We start from the raw sequence: 21,685 nt of genomic DNA on the forward strand, positions 1-21,685 counted from the left end.
TGAAGACAAGTCTTCATTTATTACCAGTCATCACCCTCGTTCCAACCACCCTTGTCTCGTATACCCGAACTGCCTAGTTTGGTCTTTCCTCTCGACTTACGACCTCCAAGTTCCTTGTACATTCCCCTCATTTCCACCTTTCCTGGGCGTGCAGATGCTTCTGCCTCTAACCGCCACTTCTCTTCCTTCAATTCTCGTGGCGTCTGATGTCCCGACATGGACGGTGTAGAGTGACCCGACCGGCTGTATCCATTCGATGACTTGGAACGGTTGCTCAACGATTGTGAGTGCATTATGCGCTACAGAACGTCAGTCAATGCTCTATCTGCAAAGGTCGCTCACTCACCCAGTTCTGCTTGGACTCTCGCTTCGTCCACTTTCCCGGTGGCAAACTCTCATCGTGAAAGTTCTCCTTTCTATAATGCTGGAACCAAACTGAGACAAAACATTCAGCAAGACCAGGCGAGCGGAACTGCCGACGGACCGTAATTAATTGTCTGACTCCGATTCCATTTCTTTGATACCAGTGCGCACTTCGCCAATTCTGGTAGGGATAGTCGAGCGAATATCTTTTGTGAAATCTCCGTAGGAAAGACTTTCAGAGGATCCTTGCGTGATCCGATAAGTAGTGGGCCTGGTGGCCGGCGAGTCGAAGCGCCAAGACGAGTAGGGTGACGATGGCCGCGTCCGAGACGGTGTTCCGGGTAGGGAAACCTCCAAGGCAGTCAGCCAATGAGCGATCTCTGATGACAACAGCCTGACGCACCACATTAACCAGTTCATCGTCAGAATCCTCGTTGTTGTCTCGCTGTACAGTATTGTCCTGCTTTCTCTCGTTGTTGAGGGAATCGGATAGAGTAGATGCACGCAGTATATCCTGCAAAAGGACGCTCATGGTGGTAATTGGTGAACAAGGTCAAAGGGCTTAGGGAACCTTATATCATAAGATAATGATGTCAATATTTGTCAAGTCAGACACTAGTAAACAGAGCCCAGACTCCCTTCGCATACCCGACAATTTCATCTGCACCCAGCTTGCTCTCACCGAATATCCGATCCACGAACGTTATGGGCACCTCTCCTACAGAATACCCCAGAGCCTTTGCCCGTACCATCATTTCCATCTGGAAAACATATCCTTTCGACTGAGTTTCTGCAATGACATGACGGAGGACTCCAACTCGGTACAATCTAGTAGTGGCGACCAAAGTCAAACACGCGGTCTAGGGTATCGACAGGGGGCATACCTGAAGCTTCCAGTAAGGTCGCTGACACCTGGACTGAGCACCGTGTCCGCCAAGAAATTCGCTCCCCGAGACACCAACTTCCGTCGAAGGTCCCAGCCATGAACACCACCTGGCTTTGCGTCGGCCAAGTACGGTTTGGACGTCGAGCGATATCGTGTCCCCGTCACGATATCGAGATTATGTGCCTTCTGCAAGCTGTGCAAGGTTGGTTATAGTTGAAACTGGAGAATATGTCCATACCGAATAAATTGGGGTATAAATTTGGGCTACAAATGCATAATAAGGACCCGCTCAAGAGCAACGACCAGCAACGTACGTGATGGGAGAAATCAGCATCCATAATAATTACAAAGTCTCCGCTGCAAAAGTTGAGTCCATGAATGTAGGCTGTCCTATACTTCCATAAGTCCTGAGAGATGCAGTCGACCTTGAAAGCGTTACCCCAATCCCAGTTTACCAGAACGTGGTTTGAGGACCTGTATTCCATGAGTACCACTAGACGTGACAGAGAGATATTCCTTAGACACACAATTTTATCCTCGCCGTAGACAGCAGCTAGCTCCTTTGCCACCTCTTGGGTTCCATCAGGACTAGCATCGTCAACAACAATAATCTCCCAAGCAAGTTTACTATACGCCCATAAGTCCCACTCAGTCCACCAAGCGCAGCAAACTGACACGTACTTTTCCTCAAACACGTTAGCCAAAAGCCAAACAATAATCGGCAGATTCTTGCGCTCGTTGTACGTGGGCAGAATAACAGAATACTTGTGTGTATCCGAAGTAGAGAACCGGCCTTGCATATTTAGAGAGACGGTGCTTTCAAAAGGGTTCATCGACGCATATGGACAAGACTGATCGGTGAATGCCCTTTGCAGCTTGCTTCGCGACCACCACCATGTCTGCCAATATCGCCGCTCTCGAATCCTTCTTTCGTCGCATTCTACGCATCACAGTCACCGATGGCCGTGTCTTCATTGGTTCTTTTGCTGGCACGGACAAGCCGCTCAATATTCTCCTCGTAAACACTGAAGAGTTTCGTATCGGCCCCGACGAAAATCCAGACGGAAGGTTCGTTGGCCAGATCATGGTCCCATGGCATCTTGTTGTTAAAGTGGAGCTGTATCGAGAAGATACGAATGGGTTGGAGGCGCTGGAATACAACGATGAGGACAGGTATACTTGACAGTGCGTGCATTCTTTCTCCCCTCAAAAAATCCATCTTTATCTTCATCAGACATTCACATTGGAAAACACGACAACCTTCATCATGCTCTGGCAGGTAAGATACTAATGTTAATTGAAAGTACATAGCTAATGGTGATAACACAACAATTAGCCCTTCAAAGTTTGGCATGCTCCAAGATGTATCGAGACGAAGTTTTAGACTTCACCTTTTCCACATCCTGCATCATTACTGGCTTGCATATATGCGCATGGTTGTAACCCAACCTAACGCAACGTGAATCATCAGTACCCCAGCCCATACCCACCGGAGACGTACCTCGTCCTACCATCAGGTCCTCCCTCTCTGTAGAATTCCGGACGTCGTAAAAGCGATATTACCACCGCTCCCCCAAGCCCCAGGTTGTGTACCAGCCCGTACTTCCCGCGCTTGTCAGCTGTGTCGAATAGACCCGGCGCCTGCATGGGTCCTGCCCCTGTCCATCCATCAGTTCGCACATCATCAGTATCACATCTTTTTGCACGTACAGTTACGCAGTTGCACTGAATGTCATGTCAATTTCATCCCCGATATCTGCGAGCGAACGAGCTTACTTGTAATGTAAAAATGCATTCCAAGACCGGTAGCGCCTAGCGGGTGTCCCTTCGCTTCAAGTCCTCCGCTAGGATTGATAACGTATTTTCCGCCATACTGACAATCGGTCTAACATCAGCCCTTAATTGGAACGCCCTCATACTCACAGTGTTGTCGTGACGCTCGACCATCTTATGTGCTTCTGCTTTAGGACACAATCCGAGAGCAGGATAGGTGATCAGCTTGACCGATACGAAAGCATTAGCTCTAATGTGAACAAAATCAATTGAGATCCTGACCTCATTGGCAGCAAAACAGTCATGCAGCTCTACGACCCCCACTTGATCCCTACCTTGGCCTTCTTTAAATCCCGCATCCTTGAAAACCTTATCCGCGCATCTCTTGGTCATTCCATAGCCAATAACTTCCATCGCGCTCGTGCTTTCAAAGGCGTCAGGGATGTCTGTCATCAGCGAAGAAGCAACGATCTCGATAGCTTGGTTCTCCAATCCATGCGAGTGAACAAAGTCTTCTGACGCGACAATGCAGCAAGCGGCGCCGTCCTGTTCACCAGGAAATCAGGACGTAGATCCTATACGGCTCAAGTCCTTACTAACCGATGTAGGACTGCACATGAACTTTGTGAGCTCGTTCGTAATCTTCGGAGCCTTCAGGATCTGTTCTTCGCTCCATCCATCTCTAAATTGTGAGTATGGATTGTTGAGCGAATGCTTATGATTCTTCGACGCTAATTTATCAGAGATTATCAGTCCCCGACTGTGATCTTTATCTTGATAAACGCACCAATCTGCGCCAAATGTTCAATCCCGCCACCATACTTGTCGAAATACTCTTTTGCGCCGTTCGAAAAGAGTCTTGGAGCCCCAGGACCATGATTTTTACCCAGGTATTTTTCTTCTAGCTCCAAGGAGCGATCATTAAACAAAACAGTCGGACTAGGCCTATCAGGGAAGTTAGTCCCCAAACTACCGGGCTTCATTCGCTCGAAGCCTAAAGCCAGCGCGCATTCCGCTTGCGAGAACTTGACGGCATTGTTCACTTGGTATAGCGCACTCGACCCGGTAGAACAGTTGTTGTTCACATTGATGATAGGTATACCCGTCAATCCAAGATTATACAGGGCCCTCTGTGAGAAGCCGGTATATCAGAATGGGCTGAGGGGACGACGATTGGGGTAAACAAGTAGCACCTGTCCTGATGTAGAATCTCCATAACAATAACCCACACATGCGATCTCCACGGAATCGTATGTTATCCCTTCATCGAAGGTGATGAGTAATGGCGGTGATAGCACCCTGCAGCAGCATACGGACCAGCATCAAGGAGAGCCTTCGTAGCTGCCTCAAGACCCATCTATAGAAGACACTCGTCTGAAAACTAACTGCGAAAACATGATGGACTTTTATCTTACGTCTTCAGTGGTCCTCGTCGCCCGAGGCTTGATGAACGCAGTGCAGCCACCACCGATGATGAAGGTCCTTCTGCCAGTAGCCATATTGGAGGATTCCGTACTTGATGTCGGTCAGAGTAGAGAAGAGAGCGGTACCGGTGGTCGTGTACAATGCTCCGGCATTTCGGGTTTGTTGATAGCCTGACGTACCCCACGTTCTCACCGACATCATCATCGCTGAAGGCACCGGATCGATGAGAGATCATCATGTGCCGTAGGAATTCATTGCCTTAGGCCACATGGCTAGCACAGAAGCGTGAGTAAGATCTTCAGAGGGGAACGTAAGTTATCACGCAAACGGCAGAGGAAACCTCGAATGCGTACGCAGCTCAAGGCGAAAGAATAGCACCGGTAGCTCATCACGAACTATTCGCTATGCTCGTGGGTCCGTGGGTTCTCAAACTTCTGTTGATACAATGATTAACTTTGAGTCTACATGGATGATTTGGAGTAAAAGGAATACCCGCGAGCACCGTGGACTCCATGCGCTCGCTCGGAAGGCGCGTGTACATACTTTTTTTCGGATCTCGACGAAGCGTGGAACAATTCCGAACAGCGTATCGTTCATCAGCGCTAGCGCTTCTTAATTAAACATACAACTGACTAGCAAACATTCGGCCTAAACTCGAATTGTTGAGTCCCAGTTTACCAAGCAGGGGAGAAGATGCCGTAGCGTCGTTCGAATGACTGTCGTAAATTTTGCAGAGCTTTTATCAGCAAACTTTATAGAGTAGAGCTGGATTCAGAGCAACACCTCTTGCAACGCTGTTCAACCTCCATTTACCACTGAAAATTTAGTCTCGCGAGAGGGATCGCTAGTCCGAGGATCGTCAGTGTCAATAGCCGACCGAAGTACCTTGGTAAAGCCCTCCCTGCTCACTGGCAGTAACGGTACTTACTACTTACTCATTTCTCTTCGGCCGCGACAAAAAGCCTATAAGAACATTGTAGCCGGCGTAAGTCCCGTAACTTTAGCAACACGTATTCAGTGTGAGTCGGCTTGCCGGAGCGCTTCAACCCCACAAACAATCGTGCGGCTTTTTTCCGGTGGAAAATAATCGGTTAATACGTGTAGAAAATCACTGACATTTGAAAGCATTAAGACAGGCGTTTTTTCAGCGGACGATGTATGTACGGCGGCCCAAATAAAAGGCGCCGAGTCTCGGTAGTTGGCCGTTCGAATTCCGGCCGCACCAAGAACCAACTTAAGCGGGCGGAAGTGGCGCGAAGAACCAAAGTTCAAGTTAGTTTGCTTTGTCGCCGTCGCGGAGGTGGCACTTTTACTCCTTTCTATCATCTTCTAGGGTACGGAGGAGCGAGGCACAGATGAGAGATTCCTGTTAGACATATCCGACGCGGCGCACCGCTCTTCATCGCATTGTTGTCGAATAAAGTAGCTCAATAGCAATGGCGGGATATACTAAATCAGAAAAATTAAACAGAATTAGAAATTACCCCTCACTAAATTGAATAAGGTTCCGGGTCGAGCCTTGAGATGAGTGCAATTTGCAAGCATCGTAGCGACCGTGATGTCATTCGTCCCTGTACGCAATTTCTGTGTGGACAGATTTGGGTATATACGCATCTGAAACCAGCACGAGCCTGTACAGGTTCAGAACAAGTACTTTGAAGCACCGACCTAGTACATATCCAGCAAAGATTTGTCGACGTGGGTCCGACCTGGTCCGACGCGCCGCCCTATACCTGATCTCTACCCTCAAGTAGGAGTCGGACTCCCGCCCCATCCCTGGACACCGATTGAACTGTCAATCTGAGGCGAAACAGCGCACCCTTTCCCTACTCACTTTTTTCTTAGCGCAGTTAGAACGTTGTCGAGACCATATACGATCGAAACGTGGGAAAAGTTTGATCCTTGGTCTGGAACTCTTACAATATGTACCCTCTTAGACTTCAAGTCAGTGTCAACATAGAGTTTCGACTTATTCCGCTGTCTCATGACAGAAACTGTTGACCTGTTCAAGCTTTATACAGCGAAGCCGCGCTGTCACACAGCCTATCATTATTCTCTGATTTACGAGGCCCTGCACTCGATTACTTATGGGCACACGACAGGCTACGACAGGAGGCGCCTCCGGACGGACCTCATCCCGAGTCCGAGTCGCATGATTCATGTCAGTATTTTTTTTTGACAAATCTCAATCTCTCGCTTTATTCCTGATCCATTTTGTAGAACACATCTGCTCCATCTGTGATTAGGTATGGCTGAGTATTGAAGAGCCATCTTGACTTGTGAACGCGGCTCATTTAAAATCCGGTGCCGACTTGGTCGACGTCAAGGTCAGCAATAAAGAGTAAGCTTGAGCACGTAGACGGAAGGTGGTCTTAGGGCAAAGAAGGCAAACTCCCGTGCGCCTATACGCCTCCCGAAATACATTGCCTCTGGATTGTGATACGTCATTGGGCTCGGATAAATACAAGACCTCCACCGTAACTTTATCCTCACCATCACGTATACGACCTGGGAGATTTTATACTAGTGGCGCAATGCTCGAACTAGATGCTTACTTTTTTCAAGGACCGTCTCCTCCGGACTGCGCGATTTCCTTCACGGGAGAACTGATGTCGGTGGCGCAAGGCTTCTCTGTCTTGGTCTGCATCACTTCTCAATTCCGTAGAAGTGAAGGGTCGACGGAGCGATAACCATGGAATATCCGGACGAGGACCTTTGTCTCGAGCTCTGGTAGCGATCCTTGGGGAGTCACTGAAGACCTTTTTATCGTTCATGTTGATCTCGAATACAATGTGATGAATTTGGTCTGTATGAAGGCGCTTGTCGACTTCAGGTAGTACAGTCACGATAAGTCGGGTGCTCCTCCGGGATGATCAAGGCGCTCCCTGTATATTCGAGTTTACATCGACATCGTTTACCAGACCGATGATCTGTCAATCGGCGTAGACTTCAGACCTCCGGAGGTCAAAATATTGGTGAATACGTACGACGCTCCAATTCAGACATACTGCGTGAAGAAATTAGATACTTGATTGGCGAGAGGGTTCCTCTGGAGAACCACAGCGGCCGTGTTAAACTCTCTGAGAGTCTTCAGTGCTTGAATCCCCATACTCTACATGTGGCAACGAGGCTAGAGGTGTTTCACCTTTGCAGTTCGCAACGGACAAAACGGAGCTTTGTGGGCATCGTGTATTGGGAAGAAGTCTCTTATCTTTCCCAGGCTTGTATCAATACTGGATACCCTGTTTTCTGACATGAATACGACGATTACCTCAACATCGCCGGATAGAAGGGTCAGAAATGGCTCCAGGTTAGGTCACGACGAATGGAACTCACTCTTAGCCGGTCCGGCTACCGCGAGACGACCGTCGGTATCCTCCCTGTTTCTGAGCATGATTCGCAACCCGGCGTTGCCGAACAATCACTCTGGAGAGTCTATATGCGGACGTCGCCGTCAGCTACCTCCGGGTGCGCACTCATGATAGCACGGACTTTAACCATCTGGAGGAACATAGTGATCTTCCTGGTGTGAGAGGAGAAGCACCTGAAAGCAGGCAACTTACGTTCATCTCTCTTTGTTTCCTTGTTATGGGGAGACCTGACCACTTCTGCGTTCCGAATAACTCGCTTCGACTGGACTCGTATCATAAAATTTCAGCCTGACTCCACCCGCACCTAAAGAAACAGACATGACGTCGGCTCTGGATAAGATGATGATCACAAGCGCAGACGGTTTTGTCAAGATCAGTCATCAGAGAACTGCAAGTCCATTCATCTGTCTATCGTTCCCTCGTGGAGCCAAACGAGACGGTGATTGGTTCTTGTATGGTACGATGAATCGGTGCAAGTGAAGCGCTGTTTGTTTACTGAAAATAGACTCAAACTGTAAATTACACGGTGTCAGCTTGAATACTCAATTGAGACTCGAGATTTGACTTTACATGCAATGTCCATGCACACGATCTGCAAAGAAGCCTTCCCAGGGTTTATATATAGGATTCTGAACCTTTGTACTACGAATGTAAACACGACTTCGCGGGAAGGTATCAGGAGCAGAATCTTTCGCTATCGTTGTGCCGGGCCGGACTCCGCTAGAGAGTAGTTGATGAGGATGTACAGGCATTTCGTCATCACATTTTACTACGCGGTCAACCTGGTATAAGCAACAGCGGGCGTGGTGACGTACAATGTTACAGTCAAAGTGGTTTAGGGTGTTCGCACTCCCAGCAGGTCCGTCAAACTGTTTGGCTCTACCGTAATTCGAACGCGCGTGCACGCCTAGAAAAATCATGTTGCACACGCCGGTCCTTCAGATGGACCTGTCCACAATATTCTGCAATGTCGGGAACCGAACGGTAGAGAGACAGATCATGTCAATTGGGGGCGATGCTTACTTGGCGTTCGCATTGTTGTACAACCCTAGGCGGAGTGATGAGTGGCCAGTATAGAGTTCGACAAGACACTGACTGAAAGATCAAGTCGTCAAGCCTGAGACCCATGATTGACTGCGGTATTGCTACCGATAGAATTCCATTGCTGAGGCATGCATGTTACCATCGAAGACCCTAGAGCTAGAAACCTTCAAATTTTACCCAAGGCCGTAAGTTACGGAGTGAACATTGTGCTTCTTTTGTGGCGTTCATAGGAAAAAATGAAGACAGAAGATAAAGTAGGAAATTCTGTATTAAGGATAGTGTCAAGACAATGAAGTGAATTGTACTCTTGTACGTACCTTCGTGTACTGTTCGCCAGTTGATGAGAATATAGACTCAATGACTGACGGCGTTTAACGAACGGTTACCAGGGAATGCAATCCTACCCTGATCAACGTCCACACAGATTCAAGCCTTGACACGGACGCCAACTTTGTTTTTTTACCATTCAGGGACAAGAGAGACTGAGACTGCTTACGTCAGAGAAAGCGAACATAGGGATCAGGAATCCGAAAGGGTAAATCCAGTCCCCTCTCTCTCTCACTCCCATCCCTTCATTTCGACATACTCTAATATTCTTGCTGCTTCATTTTTTATACCCGTTATTATCGATCTGCTCATTGCGCCACCCTTTCGACTTCAAACTTGAACCGAAAATTAGAACGAAACCCGTTGCAATTAGCATTGCATGTCCGACTTTGATCCAAACAGAACTTTGGCGAATACCCCCAGTTCAAGCGGCAGGCTTGGCTCCAGCTTCAGCTCCTCGACGTCGGGCCTCATGTCTTTGATGAAGTTTGTTGCCATTCTCTTCGAGATGTTGAACAATCGAACTGACGATAAGTAGCCCCCTTCCACCGCCGGAGCAAACATCTCGATATGCACACCTTCCAACGCCTCAGAGCCCGACTCACAATACGATGACGTTCAATCAGTACATGTTGCCGCATACTCCAGATACGCCCACCAATTCGTACGTTCTGGCATGCTTATTTCGATGAACTTTCTGACTGACGGGGGCTAGGGGTATGAGGCCGCCTGCGAGGAAGGAACCTGGTCCAGCAACGCCTCGTGCAATGGGTATGATGACGCCCGAATCGAGTCCTTTTGTATCGAGACTGGCGCCACCTTACAGGTAAGATTTATTGCTTGTAAGTATTATATGAAAGACATGCTGAAGAATGGACAGTGCCTCGAATCTCCCTCGAACACCTACATCTCGTCCCCCACCGTACGTATCCGCTACCTATTTAACTGTTGCTGTTCTAATGGTGTTGCAATAGTATGTCCAAATCACCGTCTCCATCGACTACTGCGTTGTCCTCAGCCATTCTCTGCTAAGCCCATTAGGGGGAGCCCGATGCATGTGGATGATGTGTTTTCTGTTTCCAATGCCAAGTACGCTCCAATCTCCACCCTTGTCGCCGCCTCACATTGGTGCAGGAGGGGAAATCGATAGGATCAGGCATGCGATGGCGCAGGAGCAGAAGGAAGTAGAGAAGCGTCGACCAGAGTATCTGAAACGGAGCAAAAGACCACTGGAAGACGGAGAGGAGGGTTCTGCAGAGAGCTCGGTGGTAGGAATCATGGAGAGTCCGAATAAAGGACGGCGGCTGAAGCTGTTCCAGGAGACGAGCGAGGAGAGTTTTGAGGAGAGTCTAATGGCTGGAGGCTACGGGCGTTATCGGACGGCCGACTGGGTGCGACAGCCCCAACCAATGCTAGTTGCGCCAGAAGTCTCAGTGCTGGAAGCAGAAGAGCCGCCACCGCTGACGGAAAAGGAGCTGAAGAAACGCAAAAGACTTGAGGCTTTCCGGAGCGAGAACCAGTTGCACCATGGTCCGTCAAGATTGTTTCCTGTTGAATTGGAAGGCAAAGGCCGAGTATTACTGGATATCCCCAACGAGAGTTTGGTTCCAGAGGGCGGGAAGCGGCGGAACGGCGGGAGCAGTTCTAGGAGAAAGAAAAAGGACGGAGAGAAGGAAAGGAGCGCTGGGATCGAGATGGAAGATAGCCCTAACTGGCCGGACAGTGAGTTCCCATGGCGGCTGAGGACGGAGGAAAGGGCAGAGTTGGCGCGGGCGGAGGAAAAGGAAAGGCTTGGGTGGATTGAACGGTTCTTGGATCGGGATACCGACGACGAGGGCGATGGCGAAGGCGACGGGGATGGCGAATGGCGATGTGATTCCGTCGGCCAAGTGGGGCGTCGTGTACGATGACGATGGCGATAGGCCAGTGCCGGGCACGGCGGGGTCGGGGCAAGATGATCGGGCTACCCGCTGACCCGGTAGGTGAACGACGACGAAGGCGAAGTTATTTTCCGAGCTGATCCCGGCGATGCAAGGGCAGCATTGCTGAGTAAACGCAGTGTCCGGGCTTTGGAATACCGACGCGAGAAACGCCTCCGGGGCGGTGACAGCGATGATGAGGTCGTGTGCATCTGTCGGGGGACTGACGACGGGCGGGAACTGGTTACAATGTGATGACTGCAAGATGTGGTATCACCTGGAATGCATAGGCATCCGGAGCATCAGGGATCTCGGGCGGGAGGAAGGATCCCTTGGTACTGCAGCGATTGTCAGCTGCCGACTGACGTTGAGCGGGAAGGAAGAGGAGGAAGAGGAAATTTACAGGGAGCCGACGTTCGCACCGACAGATATGGACTATGCGCCTCGAAGGCGGGGGTACGACGCGATCTTTGCCGCTGGCGCGATTGAGGATTCACCAGCAGTTTTTGCCTCGGACGCCTCGGTCATACGACCATTATGAAGAGCCTCCATTTGATCCCTACGAGCACACCGTCGCGCGGAATCAAGTTCAGTGGACCGTTTGCAACGCCCAAGAATACTATGTGGGGACGGGGAGCAGGACCGTTCTATACGCCAGTAAGGCTTGACGATTCGCCAGTAAGAAGGCATGAATGAATATATTTTGTAGTAGTAGTCTTAGTAGGTACTAGTAGCAGTGCAAGTATTGGTAGTTTATTATTACAATGTATCGATGCAAAATGCTTCTCTCGTGAATTGCGTGATGTGACGGGTGGTGTCAACTCTGATGTCGACGACGACGACGACGACGGCAAGCTTGGGGGACCGACTTCGGATAGCAGTGGTGAGTAGTGATCAATGTGGGTACTTCGAACAAGTTCTGACAGACACAGGCTCTCACAGCACTAAAATACAAGCCACAGGATTCGTCAATCGACTGTACGTGGAATGATACGATCCGACGCGGATGAAAGCTAACGCCTAGCCGCGTGCATTTTTTTTTTCATTCCTTGCGCATTCCGAATTGTTCAAACTGTTGTCGGTCGTCGTTGGCATTGGGGTATATGTATTGGGAATTGGAACTGTCGTCTGGGGATTTGATATTTGTGAGTAGCTTATGTTGCGACCCTGCGTGCCGAGCTCGTCAAGGATAATCCGGCCGACAATCCGTGGCGCAACAGGGCTGAATCATTGGAGAAGCGGCTGAGGGAGCTAGAGGTCGAGTTGGAGACCGAGAAAACAAGTACGTTATAATTTTTTTTCGCATAGTGTTTTCTAGGAATAATTTGAGGTAAGGGAACCTCGATGTGAAAGAGAAGGAGCCGGAAAAGGAAAAGAAGAAGAGTAATAGGAAAAAGGCAATTCGTGGTATTTTGGAGGGTGGGTTGAATTCATGATCAGCCTCGACGATTATCATTGAAAATCTGGCACAGATCCTCCAACAGGCAGACACATCTGTGCTGTTTTCGACGTTTGGAGTGTATGAACGGGCTCGTGACTCTGGTGACGCGGGGCTTCTACTGTCAACTGCGATCCGCGCCGTCGAGTCGTGTGCTTCGTTTCTTGAGCGACCCAGGGAAGAAATAAGGAAAGGACAAGTGGAAATGGTAGGACGACTAGTGGGATATGTTATGGAGAATGTTTTGACAGAAGAAATCGTGAGTTTGGTGGTGGACCGGATCGTGAAGCCGGCGCTGGGTATGCTCGGAGGAAGTGAATACTTGGAGGATATGTTCGGGAGATCGGCCGGAATAGCGGATGTGCGACCGGAAGTGGTTGTTTTGGTCAAGGAAGTGGCGGGTCATCTAGAAGCAAAGAGTGGAGCTCGCGAAGCACTCGCACTCGAGTCGATCCGGCTTTTAAACAAGGTCAGAACTTTGAACGAGTCCGCGGTCGCGAGGCTTGCTAGCAAGGACGCTGTTTGGTATTATTCTGCTGTACTTGCCTACCTTTTTTCTTCTAGCCCCTCTTCTGCTGATCCATTCCTGGGGGACAAGGTGCTGCAGGAGATGATCAAGCTGCTTCATTACAAGGAGACCGGTGTCGAACAAGAAATGGTGTTGGGTGTAATGGAAAAGTACTGGCTGTATCAGAAAGATAATTGACGACTCCTCCCCTACTTTTACCTTTGTCTGATTTTCTATTCGTTGCGTGGCGCGTAGCCAGGTACCCGTAACCTCGGCGGGACGCGCTCGAAATTATCGGTTAAAATACCGTGGGAACGGATGCAATGTGCCATCGACCCCATTGGGATCGATGCCAGATTCATTTTGCCGCTTTCTCAGGGACGATTGGCCACATGTATTTCAGACATCCGAGCCTGTAACGCTGCGGATGTTGGTCGACAGCCAAGACGACGACAACGGACAGCAAGCAACCACCGCTATACATCCACTTGGACAGTCTCCAGCATCCTGCCTCATCATGGTACAATGGGAGAGACTGCCCGACATGTAACCGCGAGGGCAATGCCAATGGAGCTGCCATTTGGGGAATTACATAAATGAATAAATATCTCAATAAATAAACAACGCCAAATCCCGTTGCGCGTGGCAAAAAAGGGCCGACGTGATCGAGATTGGATCTTGTATTCTAAAGAAAATTGGGCGTTTGATCAGATTTGGACATTCGCATTACATACATCATTTGGCCAACTTTGAATTCGTTTAAATAAATCCCTTCTCCTCCGCCCCTTCCCACCCAAACCATGTCTGCCCTTGCCGCTGCCCTTGCCACCTTTTCCGTTCCCTCCCCTTCCAACGTCGTCGACAACATCCCAGACGACCATCTCATCACACCCATGCCTGTCGCTGGCCCGTCTCGCCCTGTTCTTCCAGAGACCCCCATCGAGATCCCAACCGTTTCGCCTAATTTGAGGGCAAACGAGCATCTCGCCGTATTACTGCCCAGATACCTCTGGAAGGTGAGCACAGCGCCCATGGTCTCTACACTCAACACTGACATTGGACCCCTACAGAATGACTCGGCGGCTTCATGCTGTGACAACTTCTTCTGTCGTGTGCGATTTAGCGTATTTGAGCGGAGACATGTGAGTATATGCGCGTTTACACGAGCACCTTTGACTGACTTTAAGCAGCACTGCCGGAAATGCGGAGGCGTATTCTGCAGTCAGTGCACACCGCGCACGACCCCCCTCCTCGATACCTCCCGCTTACCGTTCCTCCATCCCCCAAGGAACGTCCCCATCGCTGCTTTCCAGTCCCAGGAAAGCCAAGATCTACGACGCTCGTGTCTGCGATGACTGCTTCGACCAGATCTATGGATGTCCTCGGACGCCTGATCTCGTTCACTCGCCGGCTTTGTCGTGCTCGACGAGCAGTCTCGCAACACCACCGCCATCCATCATCGGCGTTGAGCGCTCTCTGCGCAGCTCGCCTTCGCTCGTCAGTCTAGCTTGTTCGTCGTGTTCCTCAGGATCACGGCGGCGGCTGAAGGTGTCCCTAGCTGAGGAGCCTTCGTATGGTGCTCTCGACGCGTACCCCCTCAAGCGTTCGAGTGTGCTATGCAAGGCTACTGGCGGAGGCAGATGGGAACCCAAGCAGGAAACACCCCTCGCAGGGGCAAGGTTACCCGGTGGCAAGGCCGGATATGAGATTAGATTAGAGAAGGAAGCCGAGAAGGAAAAAAGGCGTAGAGAGAATCCCGTTATAAAAGACGGTGGTACGTCTTTTCTCTCTTCTACTCTATTGTCTTGTTCCTAACGTATCTTTCAGACTTCCAATATCGTTTCCCTCGCGATCCCGAGCTTGTGGACCTCCAAGTCAGGCAGATCTGCCTTTCGACGTTCTAGCCTCGACCCGTCGTTCGTTTATTCTTATTACTGTATATTTTGAGGCCCTATCCCACTGTACCACTAATCAATGCTCGCTGCGCTTTCTTGTTATACCTATTCCCTTGCGCTACCATCCTTATGCATATATCCTCCTTTCCTGTATATATCCCTCCCACCACCGAACCCTGAGCGCGTTTTGTATGTGCGTCTATCTACTGTACTGTACTCTGTTGTACAGCTGCTTTCTTTTCTCTTGGGTTTTACTCTTGCTCTCGTTGGTTATATGCTATTACTCTTGTGTTGTGTACCTACCTCATGAGCATGCATTTGCTTAATTCATAGAACAATTTATACCTCATCTCAGAAAAAAATTCAAGTGTGTCGATCGCGTCCCGAAAAAGGAAAGAGACGAAAAAACTTGACCTCTAACCACGACCATGCTGGTCCTACGTCGGCTACGTCTGCCAGCATCGACGTTGGTAACGGTGCAACACGACGCTCCAAGCGACGGAGTCGTCGTCAGTGACACCACCACCACCACCCGTAGCACCGACAAAAGGAACGATAAAACCAAAGGCGGGGATACCCGAATCCAAGCCGTCTTCGTCTTCCACCACCAGCGTTACACGCGTGCGACGAAAACCTGCTGCTACTCGACTTGCCATTGCATCACCCCAAAAGGCAGCGAGGACACCCAAATGGCGACCCGCTCTCCCGACAAGCGTCTTACCCGCGTATGACGAGGCTATCAAGCTCATCCGACAAGACAGCTTCCGCCTCAAGCGCGGGGCTGCTGAAGTTCGCAGGAGCATCAAACCAGGTGACGAAGACGAGGAGGAGAAACGAAAGTTGCTGAGGATCCTACAAGTCCAGAGCGAGATCAACCTCCCGGAAGTTCGGTGGGCGGTCAAGAGTCGGCTGGTGGACATGCGCAATCCTGCTCATAGGCATTTGAGGGAACAGAATTGGAGAGGAGAAGGGAAGCTTGATTTGCTGGTGAGTACTTTTTTTGTTGCATTTAATCTTTTTTTTCTGACTTTGTAGATGGAACGTATACACCAAATGAATGTGGTTCCGGACGTCTTACCGTCGCTGCATCCCAGTATCGATGTCTCTATCAAGGTTCGCCAGACGCACCTCGCAGGCCCGACGTATCGCAGTCGTGGAATCGAGCCAGGCGTGTTCCTCAGTCCCAAGCAGACAATCGCGCCTCCGACCGTGTACGCGACCGCATTCCACCTCGATACCAGGCTATACACCATGATGCTCGTTGATCCAGATGTCCCAGACCCAGAGAATGAGACCTTTACCACGTTCTTGCATTGGTTATGGTATGTCTCAATGTTTTTCATTCAGACTTGGACTTAGAATTTTCAGTCCCAACGTCCCACTTTCAGCAATCACGTCCGGTCCGATTAAAAACCTCAATACACATACCCAGTACGTTCCGCCTCATCCGCAACAGGGAACCCCGTACCACCGTTACACCTTGCTCCTCCTGCCCCAACCCGCCCGTCCCGACGCTCCGTACAGTCTTGTCACAGAAGCGCGCTCCATCACTTCCCGCTCTCGTGCCGGTAGAGTTACCAGCCGGTATCTCCCCATCCCTGTCGTTCCGCAGTCTGCCAGGACGGGGTTCAACGTCCGCGAATTCTGTAAAAAGTGGAGCCTAGACGGTAGGCAAGGAGGTGGCGCGCATATGTGGCGAGAGGTCTGGGACGAGAGCTCGGACGTTGTGTACAAGAACGTATTGCGTGCGTATTCATTATACCGTTTCTCTTTTCCTCCTTGCTTAGTCTCCCTTCACTTCTAGATGCTGACGCGCCCAAGTATGGCCATCCTCCGCGACCGGACCGCTATGGACATTTCAGGGGCGAGAAGAAATACATTGCGGCATAGGTATCCAACAAATAGGCGGCGCAAGCTGTGATATAACGGTAGTGATGGTGATATTACTCCTTACATCAGTTTAGTGGTCCGAATAAAGGCCCCTCACTTTGAAATGTTGTTGGTTCCTTCCGAGTCCCAGGCTTGAAAATGCTGTCCTTCCGTATGTCTCCAATACAATCGTTATCCCGAGTGGTATGCGGCTGACAAACTCCTCCTCGCCGAATAACATTGATGAGGGAGGATCAAAGCGCTTGCGAATAGGAATGATGCGATGTCGACTTGATGCTTGTTGACCTTTGCATTCACCCATTCAATCTTCTGCTGCACATGCTCCTGCTGGGTTCTCGGCCGACTTGGCCTGGCGGTTCCGGAGGACTTGCGCAAGCGCTCTCGATGTCATAATATTGAGTTCGGTGCCATCACTCCTCCTGAGTGTACGATTTGGCGCAGTACAAACGTGTTCCGCTGCCGTTGCTTAATTGCCTAACGTTATATTCACGCCGGGATCTCGCGGATTCCCAACAAGTAACAGCCGCAAGAATGTTTAACGCCTATTTTGAGGGTTAAGAATACCTGCCAGAAGGAACTAGTACTATGTACTCTTTACTAGATAACTCTCAGCATTCCTGACCCTTGCACTTGCCGTACTTTCATCTCCCCTTCCCCTCTCGTCATGATGGCCTGCAGACATGTAGGAAGGGAGAAGCCATACCAATATAGGTACTGCAGCACACATAGGCACATGCAACATACGATTACTAGGACATGCATCTTACATCTTTCCCCGGATGCTGATCGATTCCGACACGGATGCAATGAAATGTATCCACCAGCAAACAAACTTCACACAAGGCTTGACGATTTCTCCGACCACGCGCACGCAGGATAGTGACGTAGCTGTTTTGTATTGAAGCACTGTACCTTGCTCCCCTCTCGTATATTGCTTCGTTAATGCTGACTTCGGGATATCGCGGCTGATGGGAAGGAATCATTTCCGAATTGACGCTAGCACACAAGCTGATGTGGGAGCCTCGTGGTGGGATCTCGTCACCGAGTTAGCCATGAAGGGGGCTGTCGCAGGATGGGATCGCAGGCAATAGATTTTGGGCGGTAACCAACTTTGACTGCGGTGCCTTGAAGATGCAGCCTGAGAGCGAAGTAACCTTGGATATCATAAGTACGTAGAAAGGAATATCAAAAGCCACGAACCTAATCACGAGCATGGCTTCCACGCGGGAAGGCTTGATGCTTTCCCTGCTCGCGATTGGTGCGGACTTGATTCTTCCATGATACATCATCCAATGTTCACGGAAGTTAAGTATCTGTTACCCACTCGAGTCCAAGAAGGATGTCTGAGAAGGACTTACACGTCGTACTTACTATTCGTTTGGTAGTGATCAAATATGCGTGGTCCACGGAGGGTCCTATCATGACGGTTTGGTTATCCCTAATGCTCAGGATCAGATCCCCTCAAGTAGGGTATGTGGGTTGAGCGAGCAGGATCGGCGTCTAGAAAGCCCTAGGCTATGTGGCGCACCAGCAGGCCAAGTCGGCCCTGTTCTATACTACGATTCCCTGCGGACATTGGACTCGACTTCCAAGACGATAAGGACTTTGATACCATAGTACGCTATGTATTAGTACATATCAGTTAGGGACACCTAGAATAAATAAATCGTCGCCAATACACCGCTAACAGTTCTGTTTTATTTCGGATCAAGTCCCTTCACACTATCAACGCTTTTCTTATCGACATCCTCACCCTGATCGATACTCGAGCCTGCTTCGTCATCTTCGTGGTATCTCTGTAGTGTATGGTTCCTATACTGACGGTTACAAAGTCAGGCTCGGATGACGTGCGACAGCTGATTTGGACTTACTACCACGCTAACGTGAGAGCAGCTGCAGGGGAGAATAGGGAGAAGGCAAAGCCTGCCCAATTGCCTCCCGTGACAGCCGGCTGGTCTTTCGTTTGGAAGAGGGCGAGAGGGCTGAGGTGCAGTGAGTAAATGAACTGAGCTCGGAGGAGAAAAGGCCGTACATTGTTGCCGTACAGATTCCGGACGCTACGTTAAGTCTAAGTTGAATATTGTAAGATTCATATCACTGAGAAAAAAAATCTTCGGCCAACTTACCCAGCACTTGCAAACGACCGAAGGCCAGGGTCACCAGCACTAGCGGTTTAGTCAATTATGGCCGCTTACCCAGCTGTTAATACATAATCAGCTTACAAAATGTCTTGTGTCCACGCCTAAAACATCGAACTCGACGATTGGATCCATCCTGTGTTGTAGTAGAGGACTACAACCGGAACGTATATGATGAGTAGGGAAAATCAAGGGACATCAGTAAGGCACTTACACCAACGGAAAGCGCGATGTTTCGGAAACACCAGTGTCACAGCGAGCAGCACACACACAATTGCATTGAGAGTCGCGGCAACACAGAGCGGCGGCCACCGTCGACCCTGCAGGATAGAAAATTTCACATTAGTCTCATTCGGCTACCTGTCGGTTAATAAAATATCACATTGAATATCGTATCGCTAGTCCAGCCGATTATTAACGTATTGATGAATGTAACGAGATAGGTGAAGGTGGGGTAGACATCTGGAAATGGTGATAAGAGAAGATATATAAGAAAGCTGTTTTAAACACACTGATTTGTTGTACGGTGAAACTGCCTTTTTTTATGCTGTTATATCCCTAGGAGAAGCCACAAGTCAGTAGATCATATACTATAGAGGAAAATATAGGCACCTTGAACCAGAAAGAGAACGAGTCTTGTGGTTTCGATCCACTGGCGGCAATATGTCAGGACCAAATGACTAATAGCATGTCGGCTTACTCACACCGAGTTACACCAGCTCATGAGCCACAAGAGAAGTATCTCAGGCCTCAAGAACCACGTTCGAATCTAGAGCAATCATGAGATCGGTACCAAGTGATAGAATAATCGCATACCTGAGACGAAGTGAATTTATCCTGCTTTACACGACCCTCCCTCGGGTTTCTATCACGCGCTAGTTCTATGTCCTGTAGTGTAGAATTCCATTAACTTCAGGGATCCCAGGAGAACTCTGCCAACGTACTGCAGCGGTGAACATCCAATTCGGCGTTTGGCGTGCAGGTACATCGGGGAGGAGGAACAACTGAGGTATAATCACGGCTGACAGAAATGATTCCGTCGATATAGAACAGCTAGGCAGGGACTTTATCAGGGCTTAATTATAAATAACGATAGAAAGACAGCCATACCCATTGCCATCCGGCGTGATCAAAGCGACCATTCAGAGGTTTATAGATAGCGGCTTGGAGATATGAGCTATGAAAGGACGATGTGATGTGTCAAATTGGGGGGAGTTAGAAATGCGCATTCCGGCATACCTGCACATGGGGCCGACGGCTGTCGCAGTGTTGATGAGCGCTATACGTCGCCCTAGTTCGTCGTCTTTGTACCATGCCCTAAAGTTCAGTGGTAAGAATACAATAACACAGCTGAATAGATGCGATGATCACCCCTGTCAAGTAGATCACTGCACAAATGAAAGAAATTACTATCTTCCATCGTTGCAAAGGCATAGAAGAACTTACTGCATGACCAATAGGCCTCTGTGCGACTCGTTGAATAATTGATTTCAACAAATGACAAACGAAAGGCTCACGTTTCAAATAGCCCAACCAACGCGCGAATCGCGCACATTTGAGTAGTATTTGTCATTTGAGCTTGACAAAACGTGCTAATTGTCCAACCAATCTCGAGGAATCTACGCATAGTTGTTAAGATCTCGCGGAGACCTTTAGTTGAAGAAATCATACGGAAGAAACCTACCTTCGGTGAAACACGAGCCATGATCATATTTGCTGGCCAAAGACCGATAATCTAGAGGAATCGTTAGGAAAGTGCACGGAACACGAAGTTCGAGCAAGACATACACTGGCAATGCTATAGGCAGTCTGCGAGAAGGGAACATAAGCAACTACCACGGGAACATTTCTCATGCACTTACATTCGCATACTAAAAAAATGCCGGTGTTAGAAAATAGATAGATGGATGTCATGTAGAAGACTCACGTTCAGTTGATTACCGTAGAACCCGAGATCTTCTTTCATGCCGCTAACTATTCAATAGCCGGGTCAGACTGTTAGCTTGTTTGAAGAGAGCTTCATGATAAGTCGTACCGAAGGCAGTCTGAAGATTACTCTTATCTGTAGAACGGAAGGAGGCATTAGACTACATTGAATCATACCCACGTCCGAGAACATACCCAGATATTTGATCCATGTTCCCAGGAAACCGAAAGTGATCAAAATCAAATCAGTCTTGTAGATGAGTCATTTTTCCTATCAAGAGTGGGATAAACCAATAGCTGCAATGGCGTTAGAGAAGCGGAACGTAGTACGTACTTTAGCCGACTTTCCGGGGTTTTGCTAGACGAAATTTAATCAGTCATGAGCTCTATCGGGAAAAAAACACAAAGTACACGCCCAAATGTAATCCTTCCATGTGCGCTTTTGTTTCTGCGCAGGGGCAACATGAGCAACGTCGACGCGAGCGACCTCCGCGAGAACCATGGTGCGTGCTCACTTTCAACTATAAGGCGAAGCTCGTATTTAAGGAAAAACACAATCGTGCCTGGGGTCTACTTGGAAGATTATAGTTCCGTAGTAGCGAGCGATTGATCCTGAGGATTAAAGCTATAAGGCGTCATTAGTCTGCGTGAAAACGCAATAGTCGATTTGGAAACTCACATCTCGCCGCGGCATTGAAACTTTTATGCAGAGGATGTCAGGATAGAATAATTCCAAGTGTCTGAGTCATCTCATGTAGCAAGAATAATGATCGTTGCGCGAT

At 49.2% G+C, this 21,685-nt stretch overlaps 9 protein-coding genes across 9 annotated transcripts; 5 read left to right on the plus strand and 4 right to left on the minus strand.

Annotated features, from left to right (window-relative positions):
* Positions 1-20: 20 nt before the first annotated feature.
* On the minus strand, positions 21-895 carry EV420DRAFT_1622698 (uncharacterized protein; the record flags this gene model as incomplete). Its single annotated transcript, XM_060475840.1, has 4 exons — positions 21-299; positions 347-435; positions 485-634; positions 763-895. 4 exons carry the CDS (start codon positions 893-895, stop codon positions 21-23), a joined length of 651 nt encoding a protein of 216 aa, XP_060325284.1.
* On the minus strand, positions 878-2,458 carry EV420DRAFT_987669 (glycosyltransferase family 2 protein). Its single transcript, XM_060484265.1, has 7 exons — positions 1,931-2,458; positions 1,777-1,876; positions 1,689-1,723; positions 1,564-1,639; positions 1,488-1,513; positions 1,248-1,442; positions 878-1,191 (listed from the first exon to the last, which is right to left on the minus strand). The coding sequence occupies exons 1-7, from the start codon at positions 2,080-2,082 to the stop codon at positions 972-974; spliced, it is 804 nt and encodes a 267-aa protein (XP_060325285.1). The 5' UTR covers positions 2,083-2,458; the 3' UTR covers positions 878-971.
* Positions 2,112-2,432, plus strand: EV420DRAFT_1277254 (uncharacterized protein; the record flags this gene model as incomplete). Its single annotated transcript, XM_060468016.1, has 1 exon — positions 2,112-2,432. The coding sequence occupies one exon, from the start codon at positions 2,112-2,114 to the stop codon at positions 2,430-2,432; it is 321 nt and encodes a 106-aa protein (XP_060325286.1).
* On the minus strand, positions 2,429-4,710 carry EV420DRAFT_987945 (sterol carrier protein 2). Its single transcript, XM_060484267.1, has 11 exons — positions 4,438-4,710; positions 4,340-4,379; positions 4,216-4,283; positions 3,810-4,152; positions 3,623-3,753; positions 3,305-3,568; positions 3,173-3,247; positions 3,026-3,122; positions 2,960-2,974; positions 2,751-2,907; positions 2,429-2,698 (listed from the first exon to the last, which is right to left on the minus strand). Exons 1-11 carry the CDS (start codon positions 4,519-4,521, stop codon positions 2,590-2,592), a joined length of 1,383 nt encoding a protein of 460 aa, XP_060325287.1. The 5' UTR covers positions 4,522-4,710; the 3' UTR covers positions 2,429-2,589.
* Positions 4,711-9,411: 4,701 nt separating this feature from the next.
* EV420DRAFT_1573523 (uncharacterized protein) lies at positions 9,412-11,922 on the plus strand. Its single transcript, XM_060474383.1, has 10 exons — positions 9,412-9,675; positions 9,728-9,853; positions 9,905-10,015; positions 10,070-10,151; positions 10,208-10,278; positions 10,340-11,061; positions 11,112-11,192; positions 11,230-11,351; positions 11,374-11,610; positions 11,652-11,922. Exons 1-10 carry the CDS (start codon positions 9,569-9,571, stop codon positions 11,802-11,804), a joined length of 1,812 nt encoding a protein of 603 aa, XP_060325288.1. The 5' UTR covers positions 9,412-9,568; the 3' UTR covers positions 11,805-11,922.
* Positions 11,919-13,588, plus strand: EV420DRAFT_1573524 (uncharacterized protein). Its single transcript, XM_060474384.1, has 5 exons — positions 11,919-11,991; positions 12,035-12,086; positions 12,262-12,390; positions 12,444-12,527; positions 12,597-13,588. The coding sequence occupies exons 1-5, from the start codon at positions 11,935-11,937 to the stop codon at positions 13,250-13,252; spliced, it is 978 nt and encodes a 325-aa protein (XP_060325289.1). The 5' UTR covers positions 11,919-11,934; the 3' UTR covers positions 13,253-13,588.
* Positions 13,589-13,775: 187 nt separating this feature from the next.
* On the plus strand, positions 13,776-15,357 carry EV420DRAFT_1573530 (FYVE zinc finger-domain-containing protein). Its single transcript, XM_060474385.1, has 5 exons — positions 13,776-14,070; positions 14,125-14,196; positions 14,245-14,346; positions 14,384-14,828; positions 14,882-15,357. Exons 1-5 carry the CDS (start codon positions 13,855-13,857, stop codon positions 14,956-14,958), a joined length of 912 nt encoding a protein of 303 aa, XP_060325290.1. The 5' UTR covers positions 13,776-13,854; the 3' UTR covers positions 14,959-15,357.
* Positions 15,141-17,321, plus strand: EV420DRAFT_1721503 (phosphatidylethanolamine-binding protein; the record flags this gene model as incomplete). The annotated part of the gene is made up of 6 exons (XM_060479766.1): positions 15,141-15,218; positions 15,305-15,458; positions 15,626-15,936; positions 15,985-16,271; positions 16,318-16,694; positions 16,754-17,321. 6 exons carry the CDS (start codon positions 15,141-15,143, stop codon positions 16,837-16,839), a joined length of 1,293 nt encoding a protein of 430 aa, XP_060325291.1. The 3' UTR covers positions 16,840-17,321.
* A 1,235-nt stretch (positions 17,322-18,556) lies between these two features.
* On the minus strand, positions 18,557-21,405 carry EV420DRAFT_1648670 (major facilitator superfamily domain-containing protein; the record flags this gene model as incomplete). Its single annotated transcript, XM_060478200.1, has 23 exons — positions 18,557-18,656; positions 18,711-18,821; positions 18,872-18,907; positions 18,966-19,004; positions 19,248-19,297; positions 19,360-19,439; positions 19,490-19,535; positions 19,590-19,629; positions 19,682-19,746; positions 19,794-19,865; positions 19,922-20,041; positions 20,088-20,154; positions 20,217-20,294; positions 20,424-20,441; positions 20,495-20,712; positions 20,766-20,786; positions 20,840-20,848; positions 20,905-20,951; positions 21,013-21,039; positions 21,099-21,153; positions 21,195-21,200; positions 21,248-21,261; positions 21,315-21,405. The coding sequence occupies 23 exons, from the start codon at positions 21,403-21,405 to the stop codon at positions 18,557-18,559; spliced, it is 1,410 nt and encodes a 469-aa protein (XP_060325292.1).
* Positions 21,406-21,685: the final 280 nt, after the last annotated feature.

This window comes from Desarmillaria tabescens (genome assembly GCF_030435595.1).
Source record: "Desarmillaria tabescens strain CCBAS 213 chromosome Unknown EV420scaffold_52, whole genome shotgun sequence".
NCBI lineage: Eukaryota > Fungi > Basidiomycota > Agaricomycetes > Agaricales > Physalacriaceae > Desarmillaria > Desarmillaria tabescens.

What these genes read in the sequence shown, in the direction of transcription:
- EV420DRAFT_987669 (XM_060484265.1), bottom strand. Translation starts at nt 2,082, where the DNA reads ATGAACCCTTTTGAAAGCACCGTCTCTCTAAATATGCAAGGCCGGTTC. An exon ending in GCTAACGTGTTTGAGGAAAA is followed by an intron (nt 1,877 to 1,930) that starts GTACGTGTCAGT and finishes ATGGGCGTATAG; the next exon opens with TAAACTTGCTTGGGAGATTA. An exon ending in TCTGGTAAACTGGGATTGGG is followed by an intron (nt 1,640 to 1,688) that starts GTAACGCTTTCA and finishes ATGGAAGTATAG; the next exon opens with GACAGCCTACATTCATGGAC.
- EV420DRAFT_987945 (XM_060484267.1), bottom strand. Translation starts at nt 4,521, where the DNA reads ATGGCTACTGGCAGAAGGACCTTCATCATCGGTGGTGGCTGCACTGCG. An exon ending in CGACGAGGACCACTGAAGAC is followed by an intron (nt 4,380 to 4,437) that starts GTAAGATAAAAG and finishes TGTCTTCTATAG; the next exon opens with ATGGGTCTTGAGGCAGCTAC. An exon ending in GAGATTCTACATCAGGACAG is followed by an intron (nt 4,153 to 4,215) that starts GTGCTACTTGTT and finishes GGCTTCTCACAG; the next exon opens with AGGGCCCTGTATAATCTTGG.
- EV420DRAFT_1573523 (XM_060474383.1), top strand. Translation starts at nt 9,569, where the DNA reads ATGTCCGACTTTGATCCAAACAGAACTTTGGCGAATACCCCCAGTTCA. An exon ending in AGACTGGCGCCACCTTACAG is followed by an intron (nt 10,016 to 10,069) that starts GTAAGATTTATT and finishes AAGAATGGACAG; the next exon opens with TGCCTCGAATCTCCCTCGAA. An exon ending in CGATTGAGGATTCACCAGCA is followed by an intron (nt 11,611 to 11,651) that starts GTTTTTGCCTCG and finishes ACCATTATGAAG; the next exon opens with AGCCTCCATTTGATCCCTAC.
- EV420DRAFT_1573524 (XM_060474384.1), top strand. Translation starts at nt 11,935, where the DNA reads ATGTCGACGACGACGACGACGACGGCAAGCTTGGGGGACCGACTTCGG. An exon ending in ACCGACTTCGGATAGCAGTG is followed by an intron (nt 11,992 to 12,034) that starts GTGAGTAGTGAT and finishes AAGTTCTGACAG; the next exon opens with ACACAGGCTCTCACAGCACT. An exon ending in AATTCGTGGTATTTTGGAGG is followed by an intron (nt 12,528 to 12,596) that starts GTGGGTTGAATT and finishes TCCAACAGGCAG; the next exon opens with ACACATCTGTGCTGTTTTCG.
- EV420DRAFT_1573530 (XM_060474385.1), top strand. Translation starts at nt 13,855, where the DNA reads ATGTCTGCCCTTGCCGCTGCCCTTGCCACCTTTTCCGTTCCCTCCCCT. An exon ending in TGCCCAGATACCTCTGGAAG is followed by an intron (nt 14,071 to 14,124) that starts GTGAGCACAGCG and finishes GGACCCCTACAG; the next exon opens with AATGACTCGGCGGCTTCATG. An exon ending in TCCCGTTATAAAAGACGGTG is followed by an intron (nt 14,829 to 14,881) that starts GTACGTCTTTTC and finishes CGTATCTTTCAG; the next exon opens with ACTTCCAATATCGTTTCCCT.